The sequence below is a fragment of the Eretmochelys imbricata genome, chromosome 24, assembly GCF_965152235.1.
Source record: "Eretmochelys imbricata isolate rEreImb1 chromosome 24, rEreImb1.hap1, whole genome shotgun sequence".
Lineage (NCBI taxonomy): Eukaryota > Metazoa > Chordata > Testudines > Cheloniidae > Eretmochelys > Eretmochelys imbricata.
In genome coordinates, this window is record NC_135595.1 from 9,181,482 (window position 1) to 9,209,354 (window position 27,873).

Genomic DNA, 27,873 nt, shown 5'->3' on the forward strand with positions numbered 1-27,873 from the left:
CTCGGTTTCTCTACCTGGCGTGGTGAGGCAATTTGAGAGCCTCAGACCAAGCCAGGCCCGTCAGTGATGTTGCTGGTCCCTAGCTCCTCACAGAGGAGCCTGTCTCCCTGGGGTGCCTTGGAGAAGGGGGTGGCATGGGGAAGGGGGCGGTATGGGGAAGGGGGTCACGGGTGGCATGGGGAGGGGGTAGGTGCTGTGTGGGGCTGTGTGGGGAGGGGGTTGCGGGGTGCTGTGGTGTAAGGGGGTGGTGTGGCAGTGTGGGGAGGGGGTTGTGGGGCGCTGTGGGGTAGGGGCGTCTCTGCTAAGATCAGGGAGGGGCGTGTTTCACAGCACCACAGGATCAGGCTCCTCGCCTCCAGCCTGACCATCAATTCCTGCCCCCGCCCCCCAGCTGCACCAGGCTGGTTCATCCTTCATCCTGCTCCCTTCCCCGGTCTTTGTGCAGCCGGGGGAGCCCTGTAGGCCCCACCGGGCCGGGGCCCCTGGGGCAGGATCAGGCCTGTGGAGCCACATGCCAGCAGCCTCCCACGCCGAAATGTCTGGCCCGGGGCCGTGATTCAGCCCAGTTCCTCCTGCCGGGGCTATGCTTAGCTGCAGCCTCCCGGGCCCTGATGGAGGGATCCCCCCTTCCTCCCGGCTGGGCCCTTTGGGGGCAGCCCTGGCCCCCTGTTAGCCGGGGGGCGGGTGTGGCAGAGCCGGCTGGGTCTGGCGCTGTGTTTGTGGGGATGCCGTGCCGTGTGCTGGAGGAGCTGGGAGCAGCGTGTGTGTGTGTGTGGGGGGGGGAGGGGGGCGGCGTGTGTGGGCACGCCCGTGCATTGGAAGGGGCAGGAGCATGTGTCTGCTAGGGGGGGCACTGGGGTCATGCCTGCTGGGAGTGGGGGTGTGCATGTATAATGGGAGGATGGGAATGTGGGTGGGTGCCCTGAGGGGGCACTCAGGGGGCCAGATCTTGCCCTAAACCCCTCCACCCCCACGCACAGCGAACTGATGGGTCTGGGTGGGGCCATTATAACATACACGAGCTGGGGCAAACCTTGGCCTGGTAGCAGAGGCCTGGCTTTCAGACCCCCCCGGCCGAGATGACGTGCTGTACCCCAGAGCTGCCAAGATCCTGGCTCGGGCAGTGCCCGGCCATGCGGGGATAACGCTGCCCATAGCGAGCCCAGTGCCTCAAACAATGGATGCGTTTGTCCCGGCCCCCGGTTCCTCGCTCTCACGCTGCCCTTGCTGGCTAGCGGGGGCAGCTCCGTCTCCGTGAGCCGGGCGTGAATTGCCATAGCTAGTCCTGTGCCAGTGAAATCCCGCTGCTCTTCCAAAGCCTGCCTGGTTCCCCCTCCGACAGCCCCGCCACCGGGGCACCCTTTGCACGTCCCTGCCTGCAGCGGGGCGAGCGCGTCCCGTGACGTCGAGCGTGTCAGGTTCGGAAAGGGAGCGGGACGTGACTGTCACAAACGGCCACGTGGCTTGTGACGTGGATTATGGTAGCATGTGAATGTCCCGATTGAGATTGGGGGACTCCTCATTGGGCCGGGCCCTGCGCAGACCCTAAGTGAGATCGGGCCCCCCCCGTCGGGCCGGGCCCTGCGCTGACCCTAACTGAGATCGGGCCGGGCCCCTGTCAGGCCAGGGTCTGCACAGCCTCCCCTCCCCCAGCCAAGATCAGGGCCCTCATTATGTGGGACCCTGCAGAGACCCCCTCCCCCCAACTGAGATTGGGCCCCGTGATGCTCATGCACAAACCCCAACCAAAATTCGGTCATACCCTCCCCGCCCCCCATCGTGCCAGGTGCTGCACACCCCACTCCCAACTGAGATCGCACAGATGTCGTTAGGTTCTAAACCCTTTGGGACAGGGAAAGTCTGTACAGTCCCTGGCACCATGGCTTCTAGACGCTACAGCAGCAAGATGACAAATAGTTCCAGACAGACACAGGGTGGGAGGGGAAACCGAGGCACAGAGCACAGGTGGGACTTGCCCAAAATCACCCAGCAGGCCAGAGTCAGGAACAGAACCCAGGTGTCCTGAGGCCCAGCCCTGCGCTCTACTCACTGGACCATGCTGCCTTTCGTTAATCCTTGTAGCAGGATTGGCCCTGTTGTAGGACCTCCCCAAGGTGTGGGGTTTTGCTGGGGTTAGTAACCCACAGAGGCTGAAGCAAGGTGCTATTGTGGCTGAGCCCTTCTCGGCATTGCGTCCCCGGGTAGGCAGGCTTGCATTCGCGGCTGTGTGGACGTGAGGCGTGGAGCCGCTCTGAAATTCAGGGACGCTGTGGGACGTTCAGGGTGGCACATGATGCATTCCTTGGAGTGCAGTGAAGTTCTCCTGGGAGTTTTCCTGAGCCGGTCTGGGATCTTGCCCACACGCCCAGCTCGGGTTAATGAATAACGCCACTGGAGAAGGCAGTTTCACAACCATATGATACGGGGCTGGCTCTTGGCTGAGGGAGTGGAGACGCTGAAAAGGGTGAGGCAGTAGGAATGCAGCGTGGTTTAGTGGTTAGAGCAGGGAGGGACAGGGTGGCAGGACTCCTTGAGGTCTAGTCCCTGCTTTGAGGGTGAGGGGTCTGGTGGTGGAGGCTGGGGGTCTGGAAATCAGGACTCCTGGGTTCATTTCCTGCCTGTGGGTAGGAAGTGTGGTTGAGTGGTTAGAACGCTGAGCCGAGAATAAGGGCCCGTAGTTCTTTTCCTGGCTCTGCCACTGACTCACATTAGAACCTCGTGCAAGTGAGTCACTTCCTTCCTGCATGCCTCAGTTTCCCCCTTGGCAGCCTGGCAATAGCACTTCCCTTCTCACAGGCCTGCTGAGACTTAACATGGCCAGAGCTCCAGATTGCCCACGGGGGTGGGCCCGGCTTGAGACGCCCTCCTCGCTTGGGGAGGCTGGTACACTGTCACCGAAGCGTCCTACCCACCGGTGGCCAGGCCACGGGCTCGTTATGCGGCAAAGGGGTGGTAGGGCTGACATCACTAGATACAGTCACTAGCCCTGGGGTCTCACCAGCTACCTGCCCCGCTCCGTGGTGGCACGAAGGCCCTTCCACCAGCCCTGCCCACATGCCAGGCATATGCTGCCGCTCGGGGAAGCCGGGGTGCTCTGGATTGAGGAGCAAAATCCATCCTGGGGCAGCAAGTGTTCTGAGCAGCTCTCTGAGCTCAGACCACCCTGGGAGGGCCCTGCCTGCCCTGGCCCCATCCGGGCTGGGATCGGAACGGGGCTGCTCCCTGCCCCAACGAGCTGACCCCTTAAATTTAGGACAAGAGCAGAGCAAACTCAGGCACTGTCGGCCCACAGCTCCACCCAGCCCAGTCTCCCCCCTCTGGTGGCGGCTGGCACCAGCTGGCTCAGAGGAACCCCGCGGTGCCGGGCTAGCCCACCCCGGGGCGACTTTTCCAACCCCCCCTTTAATTAGGGCAGGGGTCCCCCAACTTTGGACTGCTGCACGCTGTCCTCCCCGTGGGAGAGCGAAGCTAATCGCGTCCGCTCCCAGCCCTGCCGTGCGTTCAAGTCTTATCCGCCTTAGACGCTTTCTGTGCCCCGGCCCAGCTTGGCCTTGAGACCCGTCCCAGCCTTTGGGGCAGAGCGGAACTAGTGCTTGGCCAGTGCCCCCAAGGGTTTATATCCCCTCCCCCCGACGAGCTCTCGGTTTGTGGTATCTGCGGCAGGGCCTCTCTGTCTGCTCCCCCTTTGGCTGGCACCGAGCGCCCATGGGCCCTGCCACCATCCAAATAGGTCATATTTGTTCCCCCTATTTACTCCGCATGCTCTAGAGCTGGGGCAGCACATGGGGAGAACGAGGCAGGGGTCACTCCCAAGCGTTCATGCACCAGGGGTCGCTCCCCGCAAATCACCAGATTGGCTGTAAAGGTTCTGCAGATTTAAAAAAAAAAATAAAAATAAACGTTGGGTTTCTTTTTATTTGCCGCCGGCTCCTTGAGCCTTCAGGCCTCGTGCCAAGCTTTCCACAGGGAGGTGGGAGGGCTCCGTGGTTCGGGTGCCAGCCTCGGCCTCAGGAGTCCTGGGTTCAATGCCTTGCTCTGTCACTGACTAACCTTGAATCAGTCACTTTGTGCCACAGTCTTCCCCTCTGTACAATGGGGATAAGCGCGCTGCCCTGCCTCCTGGGGGGCTGGGAGGGTAGACACACTGAAGAGTGTGAGGTGTTTAGATGCTATGGAGATGGGGGACAAATAAGAAACTTGGGTTTTCTTAAAGGAAACAGAATCTCACGTGACTCGGGGAGCTGGGGATTGAATTAACCCCCCCCCCAATACTGCGGGAGGGCCGCCAGCACCACAGCTATGATCAGAGTAGCAAGCAGCGATCATGCCCGGCTGTCTGACCCTGCTCCATGCAGGCCGGGGTGGCCCGGTCAAGCACCCCCAAGGAGAGCATCATCCTAGCCTTGACCGGAGCCTCTGCAGCGTTCCCCCCGCGCTGCCCCTCCTCTCGCTGCCATCCCTTCCCTCCGTGAGTGCCACCGGCATCGGTCGCATAGCAACTGGCCGCTGGCATTGTCTGAGTGGGCCGGGGGACGGAGCGCTTGGCAACAGCCAGGAGCCTGTCTGAAGTTTCCTCGCTGGCTCAGAGCGGGGATGGGGGGTGTGATCGCAGTCACCCGGCCTGGGGAGGGGGCGGGGCAGGGCAGAGCCACCCATCTTCTGTGCTGATGCAGCGAGGAAGTGTAGGGGGGAGAAGTGGATTGTGGGTTGTTTGTTTTTGTGGGGGGCAGTCGTGTGCACACACATAGCCCAAACAACACACACACACGCTCACTCTCTCTTCCCCCCTCCCTCGCATCTCATCCTGGGGTACTCCGGATCCTCCTAGCTGTTAACCCAGGGGGGCAAAAATTGCGGTTCCCTTTGCCACTACCCTACATCCCAGCCTTCCCTGCCCACTGGGCAAAACCACTAGATTGTGAGCAGTTTGCACTGCCGGGAGGATTCTGTTTCCATCCGTCTGGGTCAGTTTCTCTCCCAGCTGAAATCAAGGGCAAAGCGTCTCTGTCGATTAATAATGGAGATTGGCAGAGAGGGGAAAGTCAAACCCTCATGCTGCACTCGGGTTGTTAACAACACCTGGCAGGGCTGCAGCAGCCTCTGCAAAGGAGGGTCAGTAGCACCTTTGCTATGGTATAGGTGGGGAAACTGAGGCACACCCATGGAGGGAGAGGGGGGTGACTTGCCCAGAGCCATGCACCAAGTTCGGGATACAGCACTTGCAGGGTTGCCAACTTTTGCCATTTTACCATGCGTATTGCAATATATGGTTAGTTTTTCTTCAAGTCCTGGCTCCTGGAGTCATATGAGCGCTTGAGAATCTGAGCTTCAATTTATTTCTTTTCTAAAGGCAGGTTTCTGGCCCCCGTGCTTATGCAGAAAAACTTGGAAGCAAAACTCTCTAAAGGCTCAGAAAACATGGCCCAGCATTTCTTTGTTTATTAAATCCCATTATTTTAAAGCCAATCTCATGATTTTTGTGGGCTCAGCTCCTGGTTTTTGAACCCCTGGGGCTGGCAAGACGATGGGAATTCCTGGCCAGAAGAAGGAAAAGAGAGAGCGGAGTTCTTTGTTGGTGCCGGATGGAGGGCGAGACCCCAAAGTCTTGCTAAAACGAGATAAATTTTTGTGTGTGTGTGAGAGAGAGAGAGACACACACACACACATACACACGCAGGTCGTGCCTTGGTGCTAAGGCAGAGGCTGATCATAGCCTTACATCCTCTTGGTCTTTGTAACGTCGTCGTCCTGCATGTGTCTCTATAAGCTACAGACACCCGGGCATCATGCAGCCTCTTCTAGGGTGGAGCACGGCCAGTCACGTAGGATGAGGCAGAGGAGTTTGGCCTTAGGGCCCTGGGAAAACGGCAGAGGGCCAAGGGGTCTTGAGTACTCGTGGAGACCAGACAAGGCTTTGGCTTTCACGATAGCATCTACGCTGCACAGCCTTTGGGGCAGGGACAGTCCGGTCTGTATTTGTACAGCGCCTAGCACTCTGTGGTCCTGGTCTGTGACTCAGCTCCTAGGCGCAACTGTAATACACCTAATGAATAACATAGAACGCCTAGTGCCATGCCGTCCTGGTTCATGACTGGGGCTCCTAAGTGTTACTGTAATACACCTAATAAATAATGTACAGTGCCTAGCACCATGGGATCCTGGTCCATGATTGGCTCCTAGGGGCTACCGTAATATACCTAATAAGTAATCTACTGGGCCTAGCACAGTGGGTTTCTGGTCTGTGACTGGGGTGCCCTGGCGCTACCGTAATACAGAGAATAGAAGACCCAGATGAGATTGGGGCTCCACTGGGCCAGGCGCTGCACAGACACAGAGACCGTTCCTGTCCCGCAGAGCCCGTGATTGAGACAGACGAAGCCGGAGAAGGGGATCCCTGTTTTATGGATGGGAAACCAAGGCCCAGAGAGATCATGTGACTCTCCCAGGCTGTCTATGAACCTAGATCCCCTGATTGCCAGCCTGGTGCCGGACTCTCACGGCCCAAACCACCAGCTTAGCAGCCCGAAGCCATCCCCTCCCTGTCTGGAGCGGAACCCGACAGAGGCAGCCGAGGGCACCGTGTTTGCTGAGCACTGGCTTCCCCTGGGCCCCCCCGGCCTGAGCTTTGCCAGTCCTGTGACCTGTCCCGTTGTGTTCCCCTCCCCGCGCAGGGCAGCAAGGAGCGCTACCATTGGCAGGCGCAGAATGTTAAGCACAGCGGGGTGGACGACATGGTGCTGCTGGCCAAGATCAGCGAGGACGCCATCGTGGAGAACCTCAAGAAGCGCTTCCTGGATGATTACATCTTCGTATCCTGACCGGGCCAGGCCGGAAGAAGGGAGGGCGACGCCGGGAACTCGGGGTGGGGGGAAACGCCGATTGCTCCCTGGCCCAAAGGGACAGCAGTTTGCAAAACTGCATGGGGATAATTGGGAAATGGGGGTGGGGGTCAAGCCCCAGCTCCCCCAGGATTGGCTGGTTCTGGGTCAGCCCATTGCCAGGATAACACATGGAGCAATCTAGGGGTCTCAGGCATCAGTGAGATGCTTTTAATGATCATATCAGTATCGTGACGGATTATTAGTATAATTTGTCTCTTGGTAGCGGCCCCAGTGAGATCAGAGCCCTGTTGGGCTGGGCCCAGGCAGAGCCGCAGAGTGAGAGACAGTCCCTGCCCAGGAGAGCTCATAGTTTGAATAGGCATGATAGACAAAAGGTGAGGAGGGGAAACTGAGTCACAGAGCAGGAATGTAAATGCCCGAAGTCACCCAGTAGGGCTGTAGAGACAGAAATAGAACTCAGGCATCCTGAGTGCTTATTCAGAAACTATCCCTAATCCGTGCTGCCTTGATGGATGGACGGGACCAAATTCAGTATTTTACTCAGAGAATCCCCTAATTAGAGCTGGTTGGAAAACAGATTTTCTGTCTCATGAAAAATTTGGAGGTTTCAGGGTTTTGTTTCATCCCGAATTACGATGAAAAGCCAAAATTTCAAAAAAAATTGCAAAACGAAATTCTGAAGGAAAAAAAAATCATTTGGGGTCAATGAAAACGTTTCATGTCGGTTTTGACCCTTTTACTTTTTAAAGATAAAATAGAGAAAATTTCAAACTCGACTGTCATTCTGAAACGAAAAATTGGAACTTTTCTGAAAAAGTCCAGACAGGACAGGTTTGAGATTTTTGAAACATTTTCCAATTTTTTTCATGAGACTTCACAGAATCATAGAATATCAGGGTTGGAAGGGACCTCAGGAGGTCATCTAGTCCAACCCCCTGTTCAAAGCAGGACCAATCCCCAATTTTTGCCCCAGATCCCAAACGGCCCCCTCAAGGATTGAACTCACAACCCTGGGTTTAGCAGGCCAATGCTCAAACCCTCCCCCCAAATGGGACTTAATGGAAATTGAGATGACTGTGCAAAAAAAACCCCTTCAATTTTGAGTAGATGGTGTTTTCCGATGAAAACTGGTCGAAAACTTTCCATCCAGCTCTACTCCTAATCTCAGCCTGGATCCAGGTCTCTCCTTAGTCCCCTTCCTGCTGGACCTCTTAGTTTCCGCTGTGCCACAAACACACACCACAGTCTTGAGCCTGGGGACTGGATAATGAAACTGACTAGGAGCAAACGCAAATTGGGAGCCGATCTCACTGCTCCAAAGGAGGAAAGTGGAGTGGAAGGGCGGGGGGTGATCAACCTGCATTGATGGGGATGAGTAACAGAGATGCTGCAAATTTCTTCTGTATGTTGAATAATCCTGGGTGCTTTTATTAATGGCCAGGTAGGAAGTTTAATTGTAAATGCAGGGGCTCTTGCTTGTCAGGTACATCTGCCTGATGGGCGTTTATAATGCACAGGTTGCTGTGAGGTTGTAATGACCCCTTGTGTGGGACTGAACCCACCACAGCATGTCCCTCCACCACTTGAGTGAAAGGGGGAATTCTGTTAGCTGGTAAGAGGTAGTAGGCTATTACCCTAGAAAGAGACATGGTGCACAATTTACCGGCAGGTAGCAATGTCCGTGTGTCTGCTGTTGTGCGGAATCGATGGGGGGGTGATTGTGATTTTATGTAGTAACCTGTGTGGCCCTTTAAATACGGGGTGGGCTGTGTGGGACTGGTGGCTCTGGATCGGGTTCTGAAGAACGCTGGGTTCTTTTCCATTGCTCCTTCCACTTCCTATTGTCGCTGGTCGATCCTTATCTCGGAAACCCCAGACGTACATCGGACCGGTCCTCATCTCCGTCAACCCTTTCAAACAGCTGCCCTACTTCACCGATCGCGAGATTGACATGTACCAGGGAGCCGTGAGTAATGGCAGGCCGGGGCGGGCCGGGGAGTAAGTGGGGAAACGGCCTCCAAAACATCCCACCGGGGGTTCCAGTTTCCCTGTGACCCCCTCCCTGCAGCAGGGGCTGTCGAGTGGGAGCAGGGGTACCTCTATACAGGGTAATTATCAAATAGCAGGGTGTGGGGACATGGATTTGATTCAGATCATGGAGATGGCAGGAGCCATTCAACATCAGGCTGGCCTCCCCCACAGCTGTAGATCTCTGCCCTGTTATCCAGACCTTCACATTGTCTGGATCCTGCCCTTGTCCCACAGCGTGAGTGTATCTTGTATCTCATTCTGGGGGACAAGGAAGGGAGGTGGGTAATGTGGCAGTTTGGGTAAATGGGCATATAGCGTATGCGGCATGTGGGAGACCATTACTGTGTCCAGTTCTGGGGCCCACACTTCCAACTGGCTGTTGGCAAATAGGAGAAAGTTCAGAAAACAGCTAGAAGAATTATTCAATATCTAGAAAACCTGCCTTCTAGGGAGGGAGTTAATCTATTTAGTTTACCAAAGAAAAGGATCACAATATGATCTCCGTCTGTAAGTACCTCCGGGGGGACGAGATTGCTGATAGGACGCCACTCTTCAGCAGCCAGCCCAGGGCCGCCCAGCTCTGGTGTCTCCTGGAGCAGGCTCCAGGCACATCCCCGGGCGTATGCTGAGTGAAAACGTTGGTTAAGCCTGGCTTGGCTAAAAGGGTTGGCTGTAGTTTGAAGAAGGGTTTCCCCATCAGTGCCTGGCCTGCGAGGGGGTGCATGCCGCGGGGTGACCCACAGGGAGCCCCGGGAGTGAATCCCGGCTGGGAAAGGCCCCTTCTGCCCTTGGGAGGGGAAGATAATTCCTGAAGCTGGTGAGTCACCCAGGCAGGAATTTCCAGCTGGGAGCCCTGCCCTGCTGCCGGGATGCCGAGGGGCCATGTGTGATCCACGCCCCGCTCCCAAGGTGAGATCAGCAACTGGATCCGCCTGCAGCACCCCATCTCCCCTCCCCACGGGAGCTGCCTTGCTCCCAGCCTGCCCCCTAGTGGCAGGTGCAGAGACCTTCCCTGCTTGGCGTCCTAGCTAGATCCCAAAGAGGCGTCCGGTGCTCCAATTTCTTTGCTGTTTCAGCGGCAGCCGCCCTATGTTCACTGCAGTTCCCGATTCCCCTCCTGAAAACCCTGCAGCCTTGTTACTGTCCTAAGAGCCGTTGTGGTCCGGGCCCCATTGCCGCGGCGTTCACAGCAGAGTGCTGAGCCCCTGCAAGGGGACCGTGCTCCCGCCACGCTCCTGATCTGCTGGCATCTCCTCTCCAAGGGTGCGGCTCGGGGCTTGAGATCTGTGGACGGATCCGAGGCAGGCGCTATCCCCCGGCGTAGCTGTGGAGGTGCTGAGACGGAGATCTAACCAACGGCTTTGCGAGAGGCCCGGGGAGAGCTGGCTAGATCAGCCCACTAGTTCCCAACAAGGCTGTTTCCAGGGACGCAGGGGTCTAGGCTGGCCAAGGGATGTGCGGGGAGGCTGACACAAGACTCCTGGGTTCTCTTCCCAGCTCAGCCGCTGACCTTGCGCAAGTCATTTCCCCGTGCCGAGCCTCAGTTTCCCCATCTGTGAAATAGGGGTGGCACTGATCTACCATCCCTGGAAGGGTTAATTAATGTCTGTGAAGTGTTTTTTTAGATCCTTGGGAGGAAGGCAACGGGATAGCATGATTTGGGAGACCTCGTCCTCTGCCCCCTAAGCCCTGTGTCATTTCGAGGTCACTGTGTCCCTTAAGCCCTTAGCAAGTCTCTTGTGCGTTTTGTTTGCCAAGCGCTCACCAGAGCGGGTGGAACGATGGGAACCAAAGGTCCCTGGCGCTCTGACATGGACTGTAAGTTCTTTGGGGCAGGAACTGTGTTCACTGTGTTTGTACAGCCTCCCCACCGCAACGGGGGCCCCCCAGTGCCACCCAAGACAAATAACTAGAGAGCTGGGGTCGCCTCCTGGCTTGGCTCACCAGTGTGATGAGTTGAAGGGGGTTTCAGCCTAGCCCTGTCTCCTCCCCTGCCACCTCCCTGTGTACAATTGTCCTGCACGGTGGAATAACGGACTCTCCTGCCTGTGTGTTGGTTGCAGGCCCAGTACGAGAACCCGCCCCACATCTATGCCCTGGCCGATAACATGTACCGCAACATGCTGATCGACGGGGAGAACCAGTGCGTCATCATCAGGTAGGGCGGAGCCGAGAAGAGGGGCAGAATCCACTAGGGCAAGAGGGAGGGAGGGGGCAGAAGCAGGGTCCACATCTGGAGCCCAGAAGGGGAGGGGGGCAGATGCAGGGTCCACATCTTGGCATGTGCCAAGTTCTAGTTCTAAGGTCTGATGGCCAGGTCACACACGGGGGGTGCCAGCGTGGCGTGGCTCTGTGTCTGGCTGGCTGTAGCCCTCCAGCGCAATGGCAGAGACTGCTGGGAAAGCCCCCTCCTCCCCCCATGACAACCTAGTGTCGGTCTCTACATTTTACTGATGGGGAAATTGAGGCACGGTCCTGCAGTTCCTGCAGGGTGGGTATGGACGCCAGGCAGGAGCTGATGCCTGCTGGGGCGGGTCCCAACACCCACCCTCCTCGCCCATATTCGGGGAGGAAGCTCTGTCTCTGCCTTGTTACCAGAGTACCTGAGCGCCCCCCAGTTGTTACCGTATTTATCCTAATAACCCCCCCGTGGGGCAGGACTGTTCCCTGCAGGCTACAGACGGGCATCTGAGGAACTGAGAGAAGCTAAGAGACTGATGGAGCAGAGAGCTGAGCCCGGGGCTCCCGAGTTCGAGGCTGGTGCCCTGACCACTGGGCCATCCTGCCTCCTTTAAAGGAGAGTCACTGTCTGGCTTTGAGCAGGACAGGAAAACGTAGATGCAACCAACCAGCTTCTCCTCCCAGGCTCCCTGACCTCCAGAAGGGGCCGGGCTAGGGTGGGGTGTTCTCCCTGGCGGGGCGGAGAAGCCAGCGTTCACCCTTCTCTCTTGCAGCGGGGAGAGCGGTGCTGGCAAGACCGTGGCGGCCAAATTCATCATGAGCTACATCTCCAAGGTGTCCGGCGGGGGCCCCAAAGTGCAGGTGCCACAGGGCGTGACAGGGCGGGGGGAAGCAGTGGGGATCCGGGAGCCTGGGCTGGCTGGGAGCAGTTGGGCTGGGGGTTCCCGGAGGGCCGGAGCCGACGGCCCCATCTACCGAGCGCTCTGCTTCCCCCGCAGCATGTCAAGGACATCATCCTGAAATCCAACCCGCTCCTGGAGGCCTTTGGAAACGCCAAGACCGTACGCAACAACAACTCCAGCCGCTTCGTGAGTGCCTGGGCTTCGCCAGTCCCTCCTGACTGGGGCGTTCGGCAGCGCCTGCCGGGGCCTGGCAGACAGCCTGCCCCCTGCAGCCGGCCATCGCTGAGCGCTTCACAGCCACTAACCCGCGCAGCCTCGCAACCCCTCCCTGCAGCTTAGTGCCATTAGCTGCACTTTATGATGGGGGAACTGAGGCACAGAGAGGGAAAGGGACCTGTTGCAATGCGTCCGTGGCAGAGCTGGGAGTGGAGCCCAGCGGGCTCCCAGTTTCCTCCTGCAAAAGCCGCTAGACCCCACTCCCCTCCCAGAGCTGGGAACAAAACCCAGGAATCCTGACTCCCAGACCCCCCACTCTAAACCACTGGCCCCCACTCCTCTTCTGGAACAGAACCCAGGAGTCCTGGCTCCCAGCCTCCCCCAACCCACTAGCTCCCACTGCCCTCCCAGAGCTGGGAATTGAACCCAGGAGTTCTGGCTCTTCCCCCGCCACACGCTAACCACTAGCCCCCACTCCCCTCCCAGAGCTGGGGACAGAACCCAGGAGTCCTGGCTCCCAGGAGTTGGCTTGACCACCGGATCCTGCTCAGCGAGGGAGGAGGCCAGATGAACTCTTTGCCGCATGGGGCATTGCTGTCATTAGGCTCCGGGGTCTCGAGCACGTCCCGGGTGGGGGGTGCTCTGGGGGTGGTGTCTCTGCTGTGGGGACCTAGCCAGGGGGTCCGGCTCACCTGGCCTCCCCTCCCGCCCCAGGGCAAGTACTTCGAGATCCAGTTCAGCCGTGGCGGGGAGCCCGACGGGGGCAAGATCTCCAACTTCCTGCTGGAGAAGTCGCGGGTAGTGAGCCAGAACCCCGGCGAGAGGAGCTTCCACGTCTACTACCAGGTGCGTGGGGGGGCAGGGTCTGTGCTGCGCGGCCTCCCCCCCCCCCCCCCCCCGCCAACCAACACATGACCCCTCCGGCCTCTGTCCTCTCTCCCTGCCCAGCTGCTGGAGGGAGCCTCCCCGGAGCAGCGGGAGAACCTGGGTATCACCAACCCGGATTATTATTACTACCTCAACCAGTCGGCGAGCTACAAGGTGGATGACATGGACGACCGGCAGGAGTTCCACGAGACACGGGTACGGGGCGAGCGGGGGTTTACACAGCCAGAGCGGTGCAAGGAGCTCACGTCCCCCCATGGTGTCCCCAGCCCCCCCCATCCTGCTGCCCCCATCCCCCAACCCACTTCCTGCTGCCCCACCCCCATCACAGTGCCCCCAACCTCTTCCTGGTGCCCCTCCATCTCAGTGCCCCCATCCCCCAACCCACTTCCTGCTCCCCCCCCCGGCCACCCCCATCACAGTGCCCCCAACCTCTTCCTGGTGCCCCTCCATCTCAGTGCCCCCATCCCCCAACCCACTTCCTGCTCCCCCCCCCGGCCACCCCCATCACAGTGCCCCCAACCTCTTCCTGGTGCCCCTCCATCTCAGTGCCCCCATCCCCCAACCCACTTCCTGCTCCCCCCCCCGGCCACCCCCATCACAGTGCCCCCAACCTCTTCCTGGTGCCCCTCCATCTCAGTGCCCCCATCCCCCAACCCACTTCCTGCTCCCCCCCAACACCCCCATCACAGTGCCCCCAACCTCTTCCTGGTGCCCCTATCCCCCAACCCACTTCCTGCTCCCCCCTCGCCACCCCCATCACAGTGCCCCCAACCTCTTTCTGGTGCCCCTCCATCTCAGTGCCCCCATCCCCCAACCCACTTCCTGCTCCCCCCCCGCCACCCCCATCACAGTGCCCCCAACCTCTTCCTGGTGCCCCTCCATCTCAGTGCCCCCATCCTCCAACCCACTTCCTGCTCCCCCCCCCGCCACCCCCATCACAGTGCCTCCAACCTCTTCCTAGTGCCCCCATCCCCCAACCCACTTCCTACTCCCCCCCCCGCCACCCCCATCACAGTGCCCCCAACCTCTTCCTAGTGCCCCTCCATCTCAGTGCCCCCATCCCCCAACCCACTTCCTGCTCCCCCCCAACACCCCCATCACAGTGCCCCCAACCTCTTCCTGGTGCCCCTCCATCTCAGTGCCTCATCCCCTAACCCACATCTTGCTGCCCCCCACTTCTGCCACCATAGAGCCCCAAACCCCAGCTGTTCCCCATCCCCCAACCCCCATCCTGGTGCCCCCCCCAACTCCCCATCCTGGGCCCCTGAGCTCCCATCCCCCCGTCGCGCCCAGCCCCCATTCCCAGCCTGACACCTCCCCCTGCTCCTGGTCCCCAGACGGCCATGGAGGTGGTGGGGCTCTCCGGGGAGGAGCAGGCCCTGGTGCTGCAGATCGTGGCCGGGATCCTTCACCTGGGCAACATCAGCTTCCGGGAGGAGGGCAACTACGCTGCCGTGGAGAGCGAGGACTGTGAGTGGGGGGCAGGGGGCACTGGGATGGGGGTCCCTATTGGGACCTGGCTCAGAGTGGATCTGGAGTGGGGGGGTCCGTCAGGCCTGGCTCAGGGATGGGTGTAGGGGGGTCCCCATCAGGGCCTGCGTTGGCGTCTGGTGGGGTGTCACAGCCTGGCTCGGGGCCTGGGGGGAGCCCCCTTCGGGGCCTGGCTTGGGGTTGGGGCGTCCCTGTCAGGATCTGGCTCAGAGTGGATCTGGAGTGGGGGGGTCAGTCAGGCACCTGATGCTGGGGTGGGGCCTGGCTTGTGTGCCCCATGGATCTGCCTCCATCCTTTGGGGGGCCCCACCTTCTCCTGTTTCCTTCCCTGCTCCCATCCTCTCCCTCTGGGGAGGAGGGTCCCATGGGGATGCGGCTCTACCGGCCCCTCTGGATGTGCGGGCGCCGAGGAGGCCGATACCCCACCCACCTTGAAGGCAGGTGGGGTGAGGGGAGGCAAATCCAGCAGCCGGGGTTGGGGAGAAAGGGGGGAGCCATGCTGAGAGGCAGACGGGGTTGGGGTGTTGCCCCTGATACCCTCCCCCCTTATCCTCGCCCTCCCCAGTCCTGGCTTTCCCCTCCTACCTCCTGGGCGTCGACCAGGGCCGGCTCAAGGAGAAGCTGACCAGCCGCAAGATGGACAGCCGGTGGGGCGGCAAGTCGGAGGTGATCGACGTGACGCTCAACGCCGAGCAGGCCAGCTTCACCCGGGACGCCCTCGCCAAGGCGCTCTACTCCCGGCTCTTTGACTACCTGGTGGACGTGAGTCACCCGCCCCGGGGGCCCCAGCCCTGGCCCCCCAGCTCCCTTCAGCCGGGAGCAGGGGGGCGCCTCGAACCCTCTAGACCCGGTGTTGAGCAGCCCAGCTCAGCTGCCGGGCCCCACCTGCTCTCTCTCTGGTGGCCTGGTATCTGATCACCCTTAACCCCACTTCATCCCCACAACCAGTGACCCTTCCAGGTCTCTGTCACCCCACCACACAAGGGGGGCTGGAGTTTTGGCCTCTAATTTTCCAGGCAAGACCCTGAATTCCCACCCCCGCCTTTCTCTGCTCTGCCCCCAGGCTGTCAACAAAGCGATGCAGAAGGACTACGAGGAGTATAACGTTGGGGTGCTGGACATATACGGCTTCGAGATCTTCCAGGTACCGCGGGGCAGGGGCGCGAGAGAGACCTTCCTGGGCTTTCGGGTTCCTAGGTCCCCACCTGGCTCCCCAGCATTAGGGGGCTAGGGCCAGCAGAAGAGGAGAAACACTTTGGGATCCCCGCTCCACCAGCCATTTGCAAACCCCTTCTCCCTCAGGGGCTGGGGGCCGGGGGAAGGTGACAAACGGCACGTGAGCTGGGTGCCAAGGATGCCCCGTGGCTGCTCCAGGGCCTCGGCCTGTCTCAGCTCTCTCTGACACTCCCTTCCGCTGCTCTGAGCGAGCCAGAGCCCCCTTTGGTGACGCTCTGCCCCTCCATGCCAGCACGGCCCTGCCCAGCGGGGACCCCGGGTGCCTGACGGGTCTGTCTCTCTCCCCCCCTCGCCCCCGCGCAGAAAAACGGCTTTGAGCAATTCTGCATCAACTTTGTGAATGAGAAGCTGCAACAGATTTTCATCGAGCTCACGCTCAAGGCAGAGCAGGTGAGGGGCAGGGGATGAGGAGGGTAAAGGGAGGGGGCAGGGGGAGGAACAGGTAGTGGGGTGGGGGTGGGGGCAGATGAGAGTCAGGGGTTGGATAAGGGGGGGGATGGGGTGGGGGAGGAGCAGGGGGTGGGGTGGGAGAGGGGACAGATGGGGGGACAGATGAGGGGGTGGGGGAGGGGACAGATGAGGGGCAGAGGGAGGAGCTGGTGTGGGGTGGGTGGAGGAGCTCAGCCAATGGGGTTGCGAGGCAGCGTGGCCCAGTGGACGAGGCACTGGGCTGGGGCCCAGGGCCCTGGGTGCTGTTCCCAGCTCTGCCATTGACCCTGGGCAAGATCCTTCCCCTCTTTGTGCCTCAGTTTCCCTTCCCGCCTGTTGCCTACTGGGCCCTTCGGTGGCATAGCGCAGCCCCCGCCCGAGTTGGAACCTCTGTGGGCTGTGCAGTCTAAGCGCTCGTGTCTGCCTGCGGTGGCCGGCCCCCACAACTACCACCACCTGTGGCTGACCTGCAGCTGGGGGTCGTCCCCCCCCGGAGTTCGGACACGGGCAGAGCCCAACCCCTGCTCCCACACAAGATCTGGGGTTGCCTCGATCCCAGCCCCTCCTCACAACAGTCTCCCTCCCGTCCCCCCCCGCCAGGAGGAGTACATCCAGGAAGGGATTCGCTGGAACGCCATCGATTATTTCAACAACAAAATCGTCTGTGACCTGATCGAGAGCAAAGTGGTGAGTGAGCGGCCGGGCTCCCCCCTTCCAAACACCTCCGGCCTGGGGGGGAAGACAACCTGTGTGACCCCCTCCCGCAAGCCTGGGACCCCTGCCGACTTGAGTCTCTGATCCCCGCGGAACCTAGATCCCCATAACTGCCCCTGTCCCTATCTGAGCTTGGTGGGGGGCTCTGCCCCCCCAGATCCCCCTTTAATCAGGGTCTCCCCTGTGACCTGGGGTCTCCCTGGTGACCTCTCCTAGTCCCCTTCTTAATCAGGGGCTCCCAGCAATGTGGGGGACCCCCTCCAGCTGCCCCTTAATTGGGATCTCCCCGGAGCCAAGGGTACCCCCAGTTCCTCTCCCTTAATCGGGGTCTGTTCAGTGCTGTGGGGGACCCCGCACCGAGCCCCAAACCCTGCCTCATTGCAGCGCCAGAGCTGCCCGGGAGGAGATGCTGGCTCTCCTGCAGGCCTGCGTTGGGAGCGGGAGGGGCTGGGAAGCGGCGCCCCCTCCTGGCTCAGCGATCTGGTGTCGTCCCCCCCAACCCCCCCCAGAACCCACCGGGGCTCATGAGCATCCTGGACGATGTGTGTGCCACCATGCATGCCAAGGGCGAGGGCGCCGACCAGAGCCTGCTGCAGAAGCTGCAGATGGCCGTGGGCACCCACCAGCACTTCAACAGCTGGAACAAGGGCTTCATCATCCACCACTACGCCGGCAAGGTCAGCGCGGGGGGGGTCCTGGGGAGGGCGATAGGGGTGGGGTGGGGGAGGGATACATTAGGGTAGAGGGGAAAAGGAGAGGGAGGGGGTGCTGGGGACAGGGTAGAATAGGGGGGTCAGGGAGGGGGATGTGGGGGTGCTGGTAGGGTAAATTAAGGTGGAGGGGTATATGGGGGTGCTGGGGGAGGCTGGGCGGGTGGATTAGGGTGGAAGGGGAGGCTGGGTTGGAGGGTAAAGGGGGTCAGGGTTGCAGGGGGGCTGTCATAGTTGGGGAGTGGGATTGGAGGGGGGGTGAGGACCTGGTGCTTCGCCCCAGTAGCTGCGTATTCTAGGCCTTTGGCGTGTCCTTTCCCCCTGGCCCAGTTTGGCGCTCCCTGGCCGAGGCTGGCCTGGCTCCAGGCCGGGCCCCTCTGGGGGGGATGGTGGACATGGGCTCTGTGATGGGGAGGCTGTGTGAGGGAGCCCCCCCAGCACGCCGGCTCCAGGCTGTTCCCTGGGCCGCTGCCTGAGACCCCGGCTCGCCGGCCGCAGGTCTCCTACGACGTGGAGGGATTCTGTGAGCGAAACCGCGACGTGCTCTTCACCGACCTCATCGAGCTGATGCAGAGCAGTGAGCTGTGAGTGCCACTTCCCCGGGTCGGGAGGGCAGTGCAGGGCAGTGGTTAGAGCAAGGGGGGCCTGGGAGTCCGGACTCCTTGTTTCTGTTCCCAGCTCTGGGAGGGCAGTGGGGGCAAGTGGTTCGAGTGCGGAGGGTTGGGAGCCAGGACGCCTGGGTTCTATCCCTGGCTCTGCTGCTTTAGGACGTGGCGCTGATACGAGCTAAACGTTTTCATTGCTTTGGGTTATGTATCCGTTACAATAACCCTGCCCTGGAGGTGGTCCTTGGTGTGTGTGTGGGGGGGAGTCCCTGGCCCCTCTGCCTAGGCTGCTGTGGAGATGGCTGAACAGCATAGTGGGTTTTGTGCTGTGGACGATTATCCCCCTGGAGCTGAGCTGGGGCCCAACAAACTCGTCCCATGCTGGGTTGCTCCTGTGCTGGCCTCCAGCTGGTGACAGAGAGGGCAAAAGTCTCCATATCCCAGTCCCTCCCCAAACCTCCCCACTCCACAGGGCACTGACTTAATTTCCCTCTCTGCCCACCTTAGCCCCTTCATCCAAGACCTCTTTCCTGAGAACATAAACGCAGAGAAGAAAGGGCGCCCCACCACAGCCGGGAGCAAGATCAAGGTACCTGATGAGGTTGGGGGGGGAAGCCCCGTCCCTTTCCTTCGTGGAAATCTCACTGCTTCATCTCCAGGCCTCCCTATAGCTGCTTGGAGCCATCGGGGGATTATTCTGGCTCCTGTTCTGGAGGGGCTGGGGCAGGTGCTGGTGAATCTGCTCCGGTCCAGCTCCACTCGGCAGATTCCCCCCCCACCGTTCGGCTGGTTTTTGGCTAATGATGCTCAGCTGTCTTATCTCCCACTGTCCCCCACAACCCCTCCGCAGTTTTCATTGGACACAGGATGCCTAGCGCTGCCAGACTGTGGCCGCGCCCCACCCCAGAGCCAGCTGCGTTTCAGCGATCCCTGGCTGGGCCGTTTAGTAAGGGGGTGGGGTTTGAGAGATTGGACAGCAGATCTGAGCTTTATTTTCGTAGCAGTGGGATGTCTGTCATCATAGGGGTACTCCGGCCGCCCATCACCCTGGTATCTGAGTGCCTAAGTTGGCAGCCGTATTAGCTGTGACCCCATTTAAAGGATGAAGGCAGGTGGGGGGTGGATGAAGGTGGGGAGTGGGGGGGGTCCAGTTACCATAGAGAACCTCTATCTTTTGGGGCTTAAGTTGATTTGTTCCTTTGAAGAAACAAGCGAATGACCTGGTGAGCACCCTGACGAAGTGTACCCCCCACTACATCCGCTGCATCAAACCCAACGAGACCAAGAGACCCCGCGACTGGGAGGAGAGCAGGTGGGGACCAGGGCCGGGGGCCGGGCTGCTCCGCCCTTCTCCCTTGGGCAGCTGTTGTCCCTGCCCTCTGCCCCCCAATCCCCTCACTCCCAGGCTTCGGCTGTTCCACCCTCAGCCCCTGGGGCGTTTCCCCTTCATTCCTTTCCAGACGGTTCCCTGCTCTGTAGGGCCGGGCGGCCTCTCCGAATGCCTCCAGCCCCCAGCTCAGGGGGTGGCTGGAACCCCATCTCCCTACATGGACGGGGTCTGCTGCCCAGCCAGGAGGAGACGGGTCGGGGAGCGGGTGTCTCGTTACCCCTTCCTTGCTCAGACCTACCTGTCTCCCTCTCTGGCTTCCTCCAGGGTGAAGCACCAGGTGGAATACCTGGGCCTGCGGGAGAACATCCGGGTGCGCCGGGCCGGCTATGCCTACCGGCGGGTCTTCCAGAAATTCCTGCAGAGGTAGGAGCCGCCCTCCCCTGGGCAGGGGAGGAGACAGGGCACAAGCCTCCGTCCGTTGCCGCAGGCGCTAGGGGAAGGGGCCCTGGGCAGAGGAGCCGGGGTCCCCCCTAGCAGGGAACCGGGAGGGACGCAAGTATGAGCCCATGCTGCCGCAGGGGTCCCCCCGCCCGTGGCTGCTTTAGTGGCCCTGGGTCACCTCTGCCCCCTGTGGCTGCTCCGTGTCAGCGGCGGCTGAGTCTGGGGCCCCTCAGCGCAGAGGCTTGTACGGTGGGCTCGGTTTGATCCCAGCGCCGGGGGCCAGCCCACGAGGCTGGTGGCTGCTCTGGTGGTCTCTGTGGTGCTGCGTGGGCTCAGCAGGGAGGCTCTGGTCCAGGAAACATGCCGGGGGCAAGGCCAGGGTTTCCCTGCATCACACCCCATCTCGCTGGGTCCCCGGGGGCTGCCCCTGGCGGGCAGAATGCCAGCTGCTGCCTCTGGGAGACATCCCTCCGCAGCTCCTCCAGCCCGCTCGCTTACTGAGCCCCTAGGACAACTCCCCTCTCCCCCCCAGGTATGCCATCCTCACCCCCGAGACATGGCCGGCCTGGCGGGGGGACGAGAAGCAGGGCGTGGTGCACCTGCTACGTGCCGTCAACATGGACCCAGACCAGTACCAGCTGGGCCAGAGCAAGGTCTTCATCAAGGCCCCAGAGTCGGTGAGTCGGGGGGGGGGGGGGGGCGGCAGTCCCTGGAGCTGGTGAGAGGGGGAGGGGGGCTGACCCCCTGAGTGGGCAGCGGGGGAGTCCCCAGGGTTGGTGAGTGGAGGGACCAATGGGGGGGCCCAGTCCCTGGAGCTGGTGAGGGGGGCTGACCTCCTGGGGACGGAGAGTCCCTGAAGCTGGTGAGCGGGGGGAGGGGAGAGGCCGATGGGGGCACTCCCTGGAGTTGCGGCGGGGACGGGCCCTGGAGTTGGTGAGTGGGATTGTCACTCTGCAGAGCAGGGGGCTGGCTCCCAGCTGGGGATTAGGGAGGCTGGGTCTGGCGTGCACGGCGGAAGGGGGTGGGGGGGATCCCCTGGTAGCCCCCCTAAGCCGGTGCTCCCTGCCCCCACAGCTGTTCCTGCTGGAGGAGATGCGGGAGCGGCGTTACGACGGATACGCCCGGGTCATCCAGAAGGCCTGGCGCAAGCATGTGGCCGTGCGCAAGTACATCCGCATGAGGGAGGAAGGTGGGTCCCGCACCCCCCCCCCCCCCATTGCCCAGCCCTGGGGAAAGCAGAATCCGGCCCGGCCACCTCCAGCTGTTGCGTAGATATCAGGTGTATGACAGTAGTGCCTAGAGGCCTGAATGGAGAGCAGGGTCCCAATGGGCCTGGCGCTGCATGGACACAGGGCAGGAGCCAGTTCCTGCAGCTTGGCCCTCACGCACTGAATAGACCCAGGCTGGGAGAAAGGACGGAGCATTGCCCTCACTTTCCGGTTGGGGAAACTGAGGCCCGGAGCTGCAGTGCCCTGCCCAGGGTCGTCCCCATAAGCCCGTCCCTCCTTCTTTCTGCTCCTGCGGGTGGCAGCGAGCCTGAGGTTTCCCCACTGAGCGATGCAGCCATCCCCTCCATTGATCGCTGTCCCTGGGGGTGCACGCACACCGGCCTGGGGAAGCCGGCATGACCCCCGTGCTCTCAGGCTGGGGTAGAGGCGGCTCCTGTTGGTAAGGGATGGGCTCCAGGCGAACGGTTGCTGGGTGTACTGAGAGGGCCCATGCATGGGACAAAGGCAGAAGGGCTTGTCCATCCTAGGAAAACTGCCCCCCCCAACACACTATTGCTGTCTAGATCAGTGATTGTGGAACAAAATTAGTCCATCCGTCCGTTCCCCCCCCCACCCCGCTGGACCGGGCAGGACTCCAGGTCAGAGTCCAATTCTGGTGCCCACCCCTCGAGAAGGAGGTTAGTAAATTGGGGAGGGGCCAGAGAAGAGCCACGAGGAGGATTCAGGGATTAGAGTGAGAGACTCCAGGAGCTCAATCGATTTAGCTTAACAGAGAGGGATAAGGGGGAACTGGATCCCAGTCACTAATTACCTACCTGTCTTTAATAACGGGCTCTTCAATCTAGCAGAGAAAGGTCGAACACGCTCCAGGGGCTGGAAGCTGAAGCGAGCGTGGGTTTTTAGCCGTGAGAGGAATGAACTCTGGGATCAGTTTCCCCAGGGGCCGGGGGATTCGGTGTCGCCGACAGGTTTTCAATCCAGATTGGCCGTTGCTCTCTGAGCTCTGCTCTGGGAGTTAGCCGAGGGCAGGGCTCTGGCCGGTGGTCAGACTGGCTGGTCACCGTGGTCCCGTCTGGGACCGGAGTCCGGCACTTGGAATCCAGGCCCCGCCTTGCCCCAGAATCTGGCCCCGTGCGGACGAGGCCTGAGTCAGAGTTGGGGCGGAGGGAAGGGGCTACGCTCACCCCTCCCCCGCTCGTCAAGGTTTAATGAGGTCTGACTCCGAGTCTCTCTCTCCCCCCCCCCCCCCCCCGCGTCTCCCCCTCCCAAAGCCTCCAACCTCCTGCTGAACAAGAAGGAGCGCCGGCCCAACAGCCTCAACCGCAACTTCGTGGGCGACTACATCGGGCTGGAGAACCGGCCCGAGCTGCGGCGCTTCGTGGGCCGGCGTGAGCGCGTGGACTTCGCCGACACCGTCACCAAGTACGACCGGCGCTTCAAGGTGAGCGCGGGGCCCCCCGGCTGCCCTCTCTGCTGCCCACGGCAGGACCGGTCTCTGCTTCCCCAGGGCCAGGCTCGGCTACCTCCAGCCTCCCTCTTCCTGCCTGTGGGCCGAGCTCTGCTCCCCCATTTCCTCTCAGCCCTGCCCCCCCCCAGCCCCACGCGCTTGTCTCCATCCTACGCCAGGCCACGAGCCAATGGGTGCTGCCTCCCCACTCCCTCATGCCCCCCAGGCTCTGCTGGGCTTGCCCCACCTCCCCCTCAGCCCCCCACACGTTCCCTGCCCCACCTCCCCATGCCCCCGCTTGGCTCCCCCCCATTGCGCCTGCCTCCCTCCAGTGGCCCCCCCCGCTCAGCCCCTCTCCCCCCACGCAGACGGTGAAGCGGGACCTGATCCTGACGCCCCGGTTCCTCTACCTCATCGGGCGGGAGAAGGTGAAGCAGGGCCCCGAGAAGGGGACGATCAAGGAGGTGCTGAAGCGGCAGGTGGAGCTGGAGAAGATCCAGTCGGTGTCGCTGAGGTAGGAGCCCGTCGGCCGGCCTGGCAGGCCCGGTGCCCCCGGGGGCTGGTTCAGCCCGGCCCTCTCCCGGGTGCAGCGGGGGCTGGAGTCTGCTCTGCTTCATGCATCTCCCCTGCCCCGGGCGGGGCTGGTGCCCTGAGCTGTCCCTGGGCACCGCCCGCAGCTGGCCCCAGCCTCGGAGAGAGCCTGGTGGGGGCACCCCTGGTCTTGCGTCTGACACAGCCTCTGTTTCCCCCAACCCCGGCAGCACCTTGCAGGATGACTTCCTCATCGTCCACGGGCCGCAGTACGACAGCGTCCTGGAGTCCGTCTTCAAGACGGAGCTGCTGAGCCTGCTCTGTAAGCGCTACGAGGAGAGGACCCGCCGGCAGCTGACCGTGAAGTTCGGCAACCAGTGAGTCCACGCTGCCGCCAGCAGGGGGCCCCGCTGGGCAGAGCTGGCCCAGGCAGCGATGTTTGATTACTAGCAGGTTGCGAGGGGGGGCTGGGAGAACCCGGACTCCTGGGTTCCGTTCTCAGCCCTAGGAAGGGAACTATTCCTATGAACCATAGCCCCTTGCAGCCCTAGCCATGGACCATGACCCCATGGCGCTAGGCACTGTACAAACAGAGCAAAGAGACAGCTTCTGTCCCAAGAAGCTTACAGTCTAAAAATGGGGTCTAATTAAAGGAGGGAAGATAGTCGGGGCGTGTCAGGACTCCTGGGTTCTATTGCCAGCTCTGGCAGGGGAGTGTGGTGTCATGGGTTAAAGCAGGGTTGGAGTCAGGATTCCTGGGTTTTATTCCTGCCCCTGGGTTGAGTGCAGGCCCCTGGTTCGAGATGGGGACTGGGTCTCACATGATCTTCCAACTCACCTTTGTGATATGCTGCTGGTTGCTTGGTACCAGTACCAAGGGCTGCCTGGATCCAAAGCCACAAAACTTCCTCGAGCCGGTGCCTGGCTCCCTGTCCCCCTCCCCATGCTCAGGGCCCTGTGGTGTCGTGCTGAGCCCAGTGCTTTCCCTCTTGCTTATCTCAACCTCCGATTTCTCAGCTGATTTCTCTCTCCCTCCTCCCCCAGGCTGGAGTTCAAGGTCAAGAAGGACGGCTGGGGCCCCTGGGGGGCAGCGGGCTCCCGCCAGGTCCAGTTCCAGATTTGCCAGGGCGATGTGGCGCTGCATCGGAACAATGGGAAGGTGCTGATCGTCAGCATCGGGCCCGGGCTGCCCAGGAACGCCCGTGAGTGTCTGTGGGCAGCGGGGAACAGGCTGCAAGGAGCAAGCCCTAGCTGCTGGCTTTCTCCTTCGGCCCTGGGGAAACCTGCCCGGAGGGGGCAGAGTCCCGCTGTGGATGGGACTTGATCTCGATCAGACAGAGCTCTGGGCAAGATGCTGCAGGGGACAGCCCTGCCCTGTAGGGAGGGAGCTGAGGGAGGCCAGCACAAGGGAGGGCTAATCACAGTCGTTCCCACTGCAGGACCCACGCGGAGGGACACCAGGAAGAGCAGGTACCCGAACAGCAGCAGCATCCCCGGCCGGAACTACCCCCCTGCGGCAGGTACAAGGCTCCTCTTGCAGCATGGGGGTGGGCTGGGGGGGATCGCTGGGGCAGATGAGTCCAAAGCATCCCATCGCCCCACATGTACCATCCGTTACCCCATGGCGGGGGGGAGGGGAAGAGAAGATATGGCCACAGGGTGCCTCCGTCAACTTGCCCATAGGGCCAGCTCAGCTGCTTTCCAAGGGGGCCTATAGACACACACACACTGCCACCCCCAAGAGCTGGACTTTGCCCAGGGCCATGTATTCAAGGCTATGGGGGCACATCCTCCCCTTGGTCAGTGATATCTGCTTGTACGGCACAGGAAGGGTTAATAGAGGTTGGGAGGTCCAGATTCAGCATAGGAAGCCCCAGGACGTGCCAGAAATGAAAGGGTTAATACACACACACACACACGTGTCCAGGCTGGCCTCTGTGTTCCAGATGCAGGATGCCTGGGTTCCTTCGGCTCCAAGTGATTCTTCCCCGCACCCTTCCTTTCCAGGCAGAGAGAAGAGTGACGCCAGCCGGCGCAGCGGCCCTGGGTCCCGGCCCCCTCTCCAGCACCGTCTCTCTGTCGCCCGCCAGGGCAGCATGGAGCAGCCCACCCTGCCCAGACATGGAGCCAGCCCCAGGGCCAAAGCCTTACCTGCCCAGCTCAACCTAGACTTCATGAATGTGCCGGATCAGGGCGCGGCCGGGTAAGTGCCCGGGGTCACCTCGCGGGGCTCTGGCCCTCTAAGGGTTAACCCCAGCTGCACCGGACAAGCAGCAGCCTCCCCCCAGATGCCCCAGCCTGGCAGTGGAAGCCAGGGGCGCAGGAAGACTCCAGCCCCGAATGCCTCCCGCTCCCCTTTCCTCTGGGCAAACCAGGTGCCTGAGCTCAGCAGCCCCCTGCCTGCCCAAGCTGTGGCCTTTTCCTGAGCTGTGTTTTTGGCTTCCCCTAGCACCCGCTAGATGGCAGCCTCACAGAGCTGGGCTGGGCTAGTCCAGTCCAGAAGGGACGGGAGAGGCGCTGCCTTTCCCCGTGCTGGTGCCAGGCAGGGGTGCTCAGCCTGGGGGTCCCCGATCCTGCCCCCGGCGCGAGCCCTGGTTCCTAAGGGCCCTGCTGCAGGAATGCTCTGCCGGAGCACCTGTGGGTTTAAAGCACGAGCCCAGGCCTGACCGTGCCTGGGTCCTGCAGGCTGATCGCTTCCTCCCTTCAACTTAGCTGGCAGCGGAGGCTCTCGAAAGAAGCCAAGCCTGTCCCTGGAGGCGGCCGAGCCAAACCCAAACCCAAGCCAAAGCCCCAGCCGCGCCTGCCCCAGTGCCGCGCCCTCTACGCCTACGATGCCCAGGACACAGACGAGCTCAGCTTCAACGCTGACGAATACATTGAAATCATTAGAGAAGGTAAGCGGCCACCCCCCGCCTGCTCACCCCTCCTCCAAGGGAGTGTGGGTGAGTGGTTAGAATAAGGGCAGAGGAGGGGTGTGACTAGGCTGGCACAAAGGGGATTTGGAGCCCGGACTCCGGCCTCCAAATCCCAATGTCTCACCCACCTGGCTTAAGGCGTTGATCTTGACCTACAGCCCCAGTGGTTAGGGTAACGGACGTGCCTTCCCGGAAGGGGCAGCCTAGGCACAGGAGGGCTCTGGGCCTCCTCAATTTGTCAGTGCGAAGAGATGCTGCCCAACAAGGTTAAAACACACCCCAGCGAGAACTTTGCCCGTCCTGGGAGCACATGTAGCTTAGAGCCCTCGGCCCTGCACCCTCGCCGCTGCATGGGCCAAGCTAAGGAAGGGACGGGCAGACGCCAGCCCCCCAGCAATGCCGTGCTGAAGAGAGGGGTTTGCATGCCCAAGCAGCTGGCCTGGTGCTGTCTGACAGGCCCCAACTCGGGCACCCAGGAATTTCAGCTGCAAGCCTTCTCCTGGCGTTTGGTGCCTAAGCCAGGTCAGCCCCATGCCAAGCAGCTGCCAGGCTCGCTGTTGTGCAGGCCCTGCTGTGAGAGAGGGCTCTGAGCAGTGGCTAGCGGATACTCCTGGGCCTAGGCTGTTACGCTGCAGCTTTGAGAAACATCAGAGGTACTTGTGGCACCTTAGAGACTAACCAATTTATTTGAGCATGAGCTTTCGTGAGCGACAGCTCACTTAATCGGATGCATTCCACAGTATGCATCTGATGAAGTGAGCTGTCGCTCATGAAAGCTCATGCTCAGATAAATTGGTTAGGCTCTAAGGTGCCACAAGTACTCCTTTTCTTTTTGCAAAGAGAGACTAACACGGCTGTTACTCTGAAACCTATCAGTGGCATCAGCTGTAGGCATCGCAGTACCTCTAAGGATCTAGGCCTGACCAGCTGGGACCCTGCCCTTGTGCACTAAGTGCTGGGTGTAGCTCTTAAAGCTCTACTGGACCATTATGATAACACAACTCAAGTCATGCTAGGCCCAAATTCCTGTTTGAACTAGAGCATAGTGTTTAGATCCCTCAGGGTTCAAAACATGCAGCTTGCTTCTAGCTGCTGGCTCTCCTCCTGTCTTTCACTACAGGGTTAGAGGTGCCTACTATCAGCAATCTCTCCCCAGGCTGTACCCGCAGCCTGAGCACTGTGGTGAGTGTAAATCACTACCAGGCTGCCTGGGTAGCATTTTATCTGTACTTCACACTGCGCCAAGCACCAGCTCTTGGTATAACATGGCAGCAGCTGCTGCCCCATCATGTTTTTGAGACCAGCTCTTGGTACAACTCTCTGTACAGCCAGCCGTGACTGCTGCCTGCCCTCTTTTCCTTTTCAGACCCCTCAGGCTGGTGGCGGGGCAGGATACGGGGGAAAGAAGGGTTGTTCCCAGGGAACTACGTGGAAAAGCTCTGATGGCCGTGCCAACTTTATTGCTCCGATTCTGACCCGGGAACCTAGGAGGGAAGAGATATGTCTGCAGGACCCAAAGGGGAACAGCATCAATCAGCCTTGCTCCTGGATTATACATTGCTGCAGGGCTCAATTGAGGCCACTAATTTAAAGCAATTGAGTGGGAGGACGACGACTGGATCATGTTGAGAGCTCTCTTCCTCTGAGGTCTTAGCCCTCCCATCAGCGTTTTGTCTTTCTTCTGCTCTGGGGTGCACGGCGGAGGAGGCAGGTAAGCCTGCCTGTCCTCCTGACC

At 60.8% G+C, this 27,873-nt stretch overlaps 1 protein-coding gene across 1 annotated transcript; it reads left to right on the forward strand.

The window, feature by feature from the left end:
- The first annotated feature begins 4,324 nt into the window (after positions 1-4,324).
- On the forward strand, positions 4,325-27,612 carry LOC144279920 (unconventional myosin-Ie-like). Its single transcript, XM_077841623.1, has 28 exons — positions 4,325-4,468; positions 6,672-6,809; positions 8,719-8,808; positions 10,937-11,031; positions 11,828-11,915; positions 12,053-12,142; positions 12,887-13,018; positions 13,121-13,255; positions 14,398-14,530; positions 15,117-15,313; positions 15,615-15,695; positions 16,091-16,177; positions 16,817-16,903; positions 17,440-17,607; positions 18,139-18,224; positions 18,753-18,834; positions 19,451-19,557; positions 19,900-19,998; positions 20,549-20,693; positions 21,091-21,205; positions 22,517-22,686; positions 23,061-23,206; positions 23,454-23,600; positions 24,268-24,425; positions 24,663-24,743; positions 25,231-25,426; positions 25,936-26,117; positions 27,505-27,612. The coding sequence occupies exons 1-28, from the start codon at positions 4,325-4,327 to the stop codon at positions 27,579-27,581; spliced, it is 3,456 nt and encodes a 1,151-aa protein (XP_077697749.1). The 3' UTR covers positions 27,582-27,612.
- Positions 27,613-27,873: the final 261 nt, after the last annotated feature.

Excerpts from the sequence above, each read along its gene's own strand:
- LOC144279920 (XM_077841623.1), top strand. The coding sequence starts at position 4,325 with ATGCCCGGCTGTCTGACCCTGCTCCATGCAGGCCGGGGTGGCCCGGTC. Across the intron at positions 4,469-6,671 it reads CGCTGCCATCCCTTCCCTCC|GGCAGCAAGGAGCGCTACCA; the intron begins GTGAGTGCCACC and ends CTCCCCGCGCAG. Across the intron at positions 24,744-25,230 it reads GAACTACCCCCCTGCGGCAG|GCAGAGAGAAGAGTGACGCC; the intron begins GTACAAGGCTCC and ends CTTCCTTTCCAG.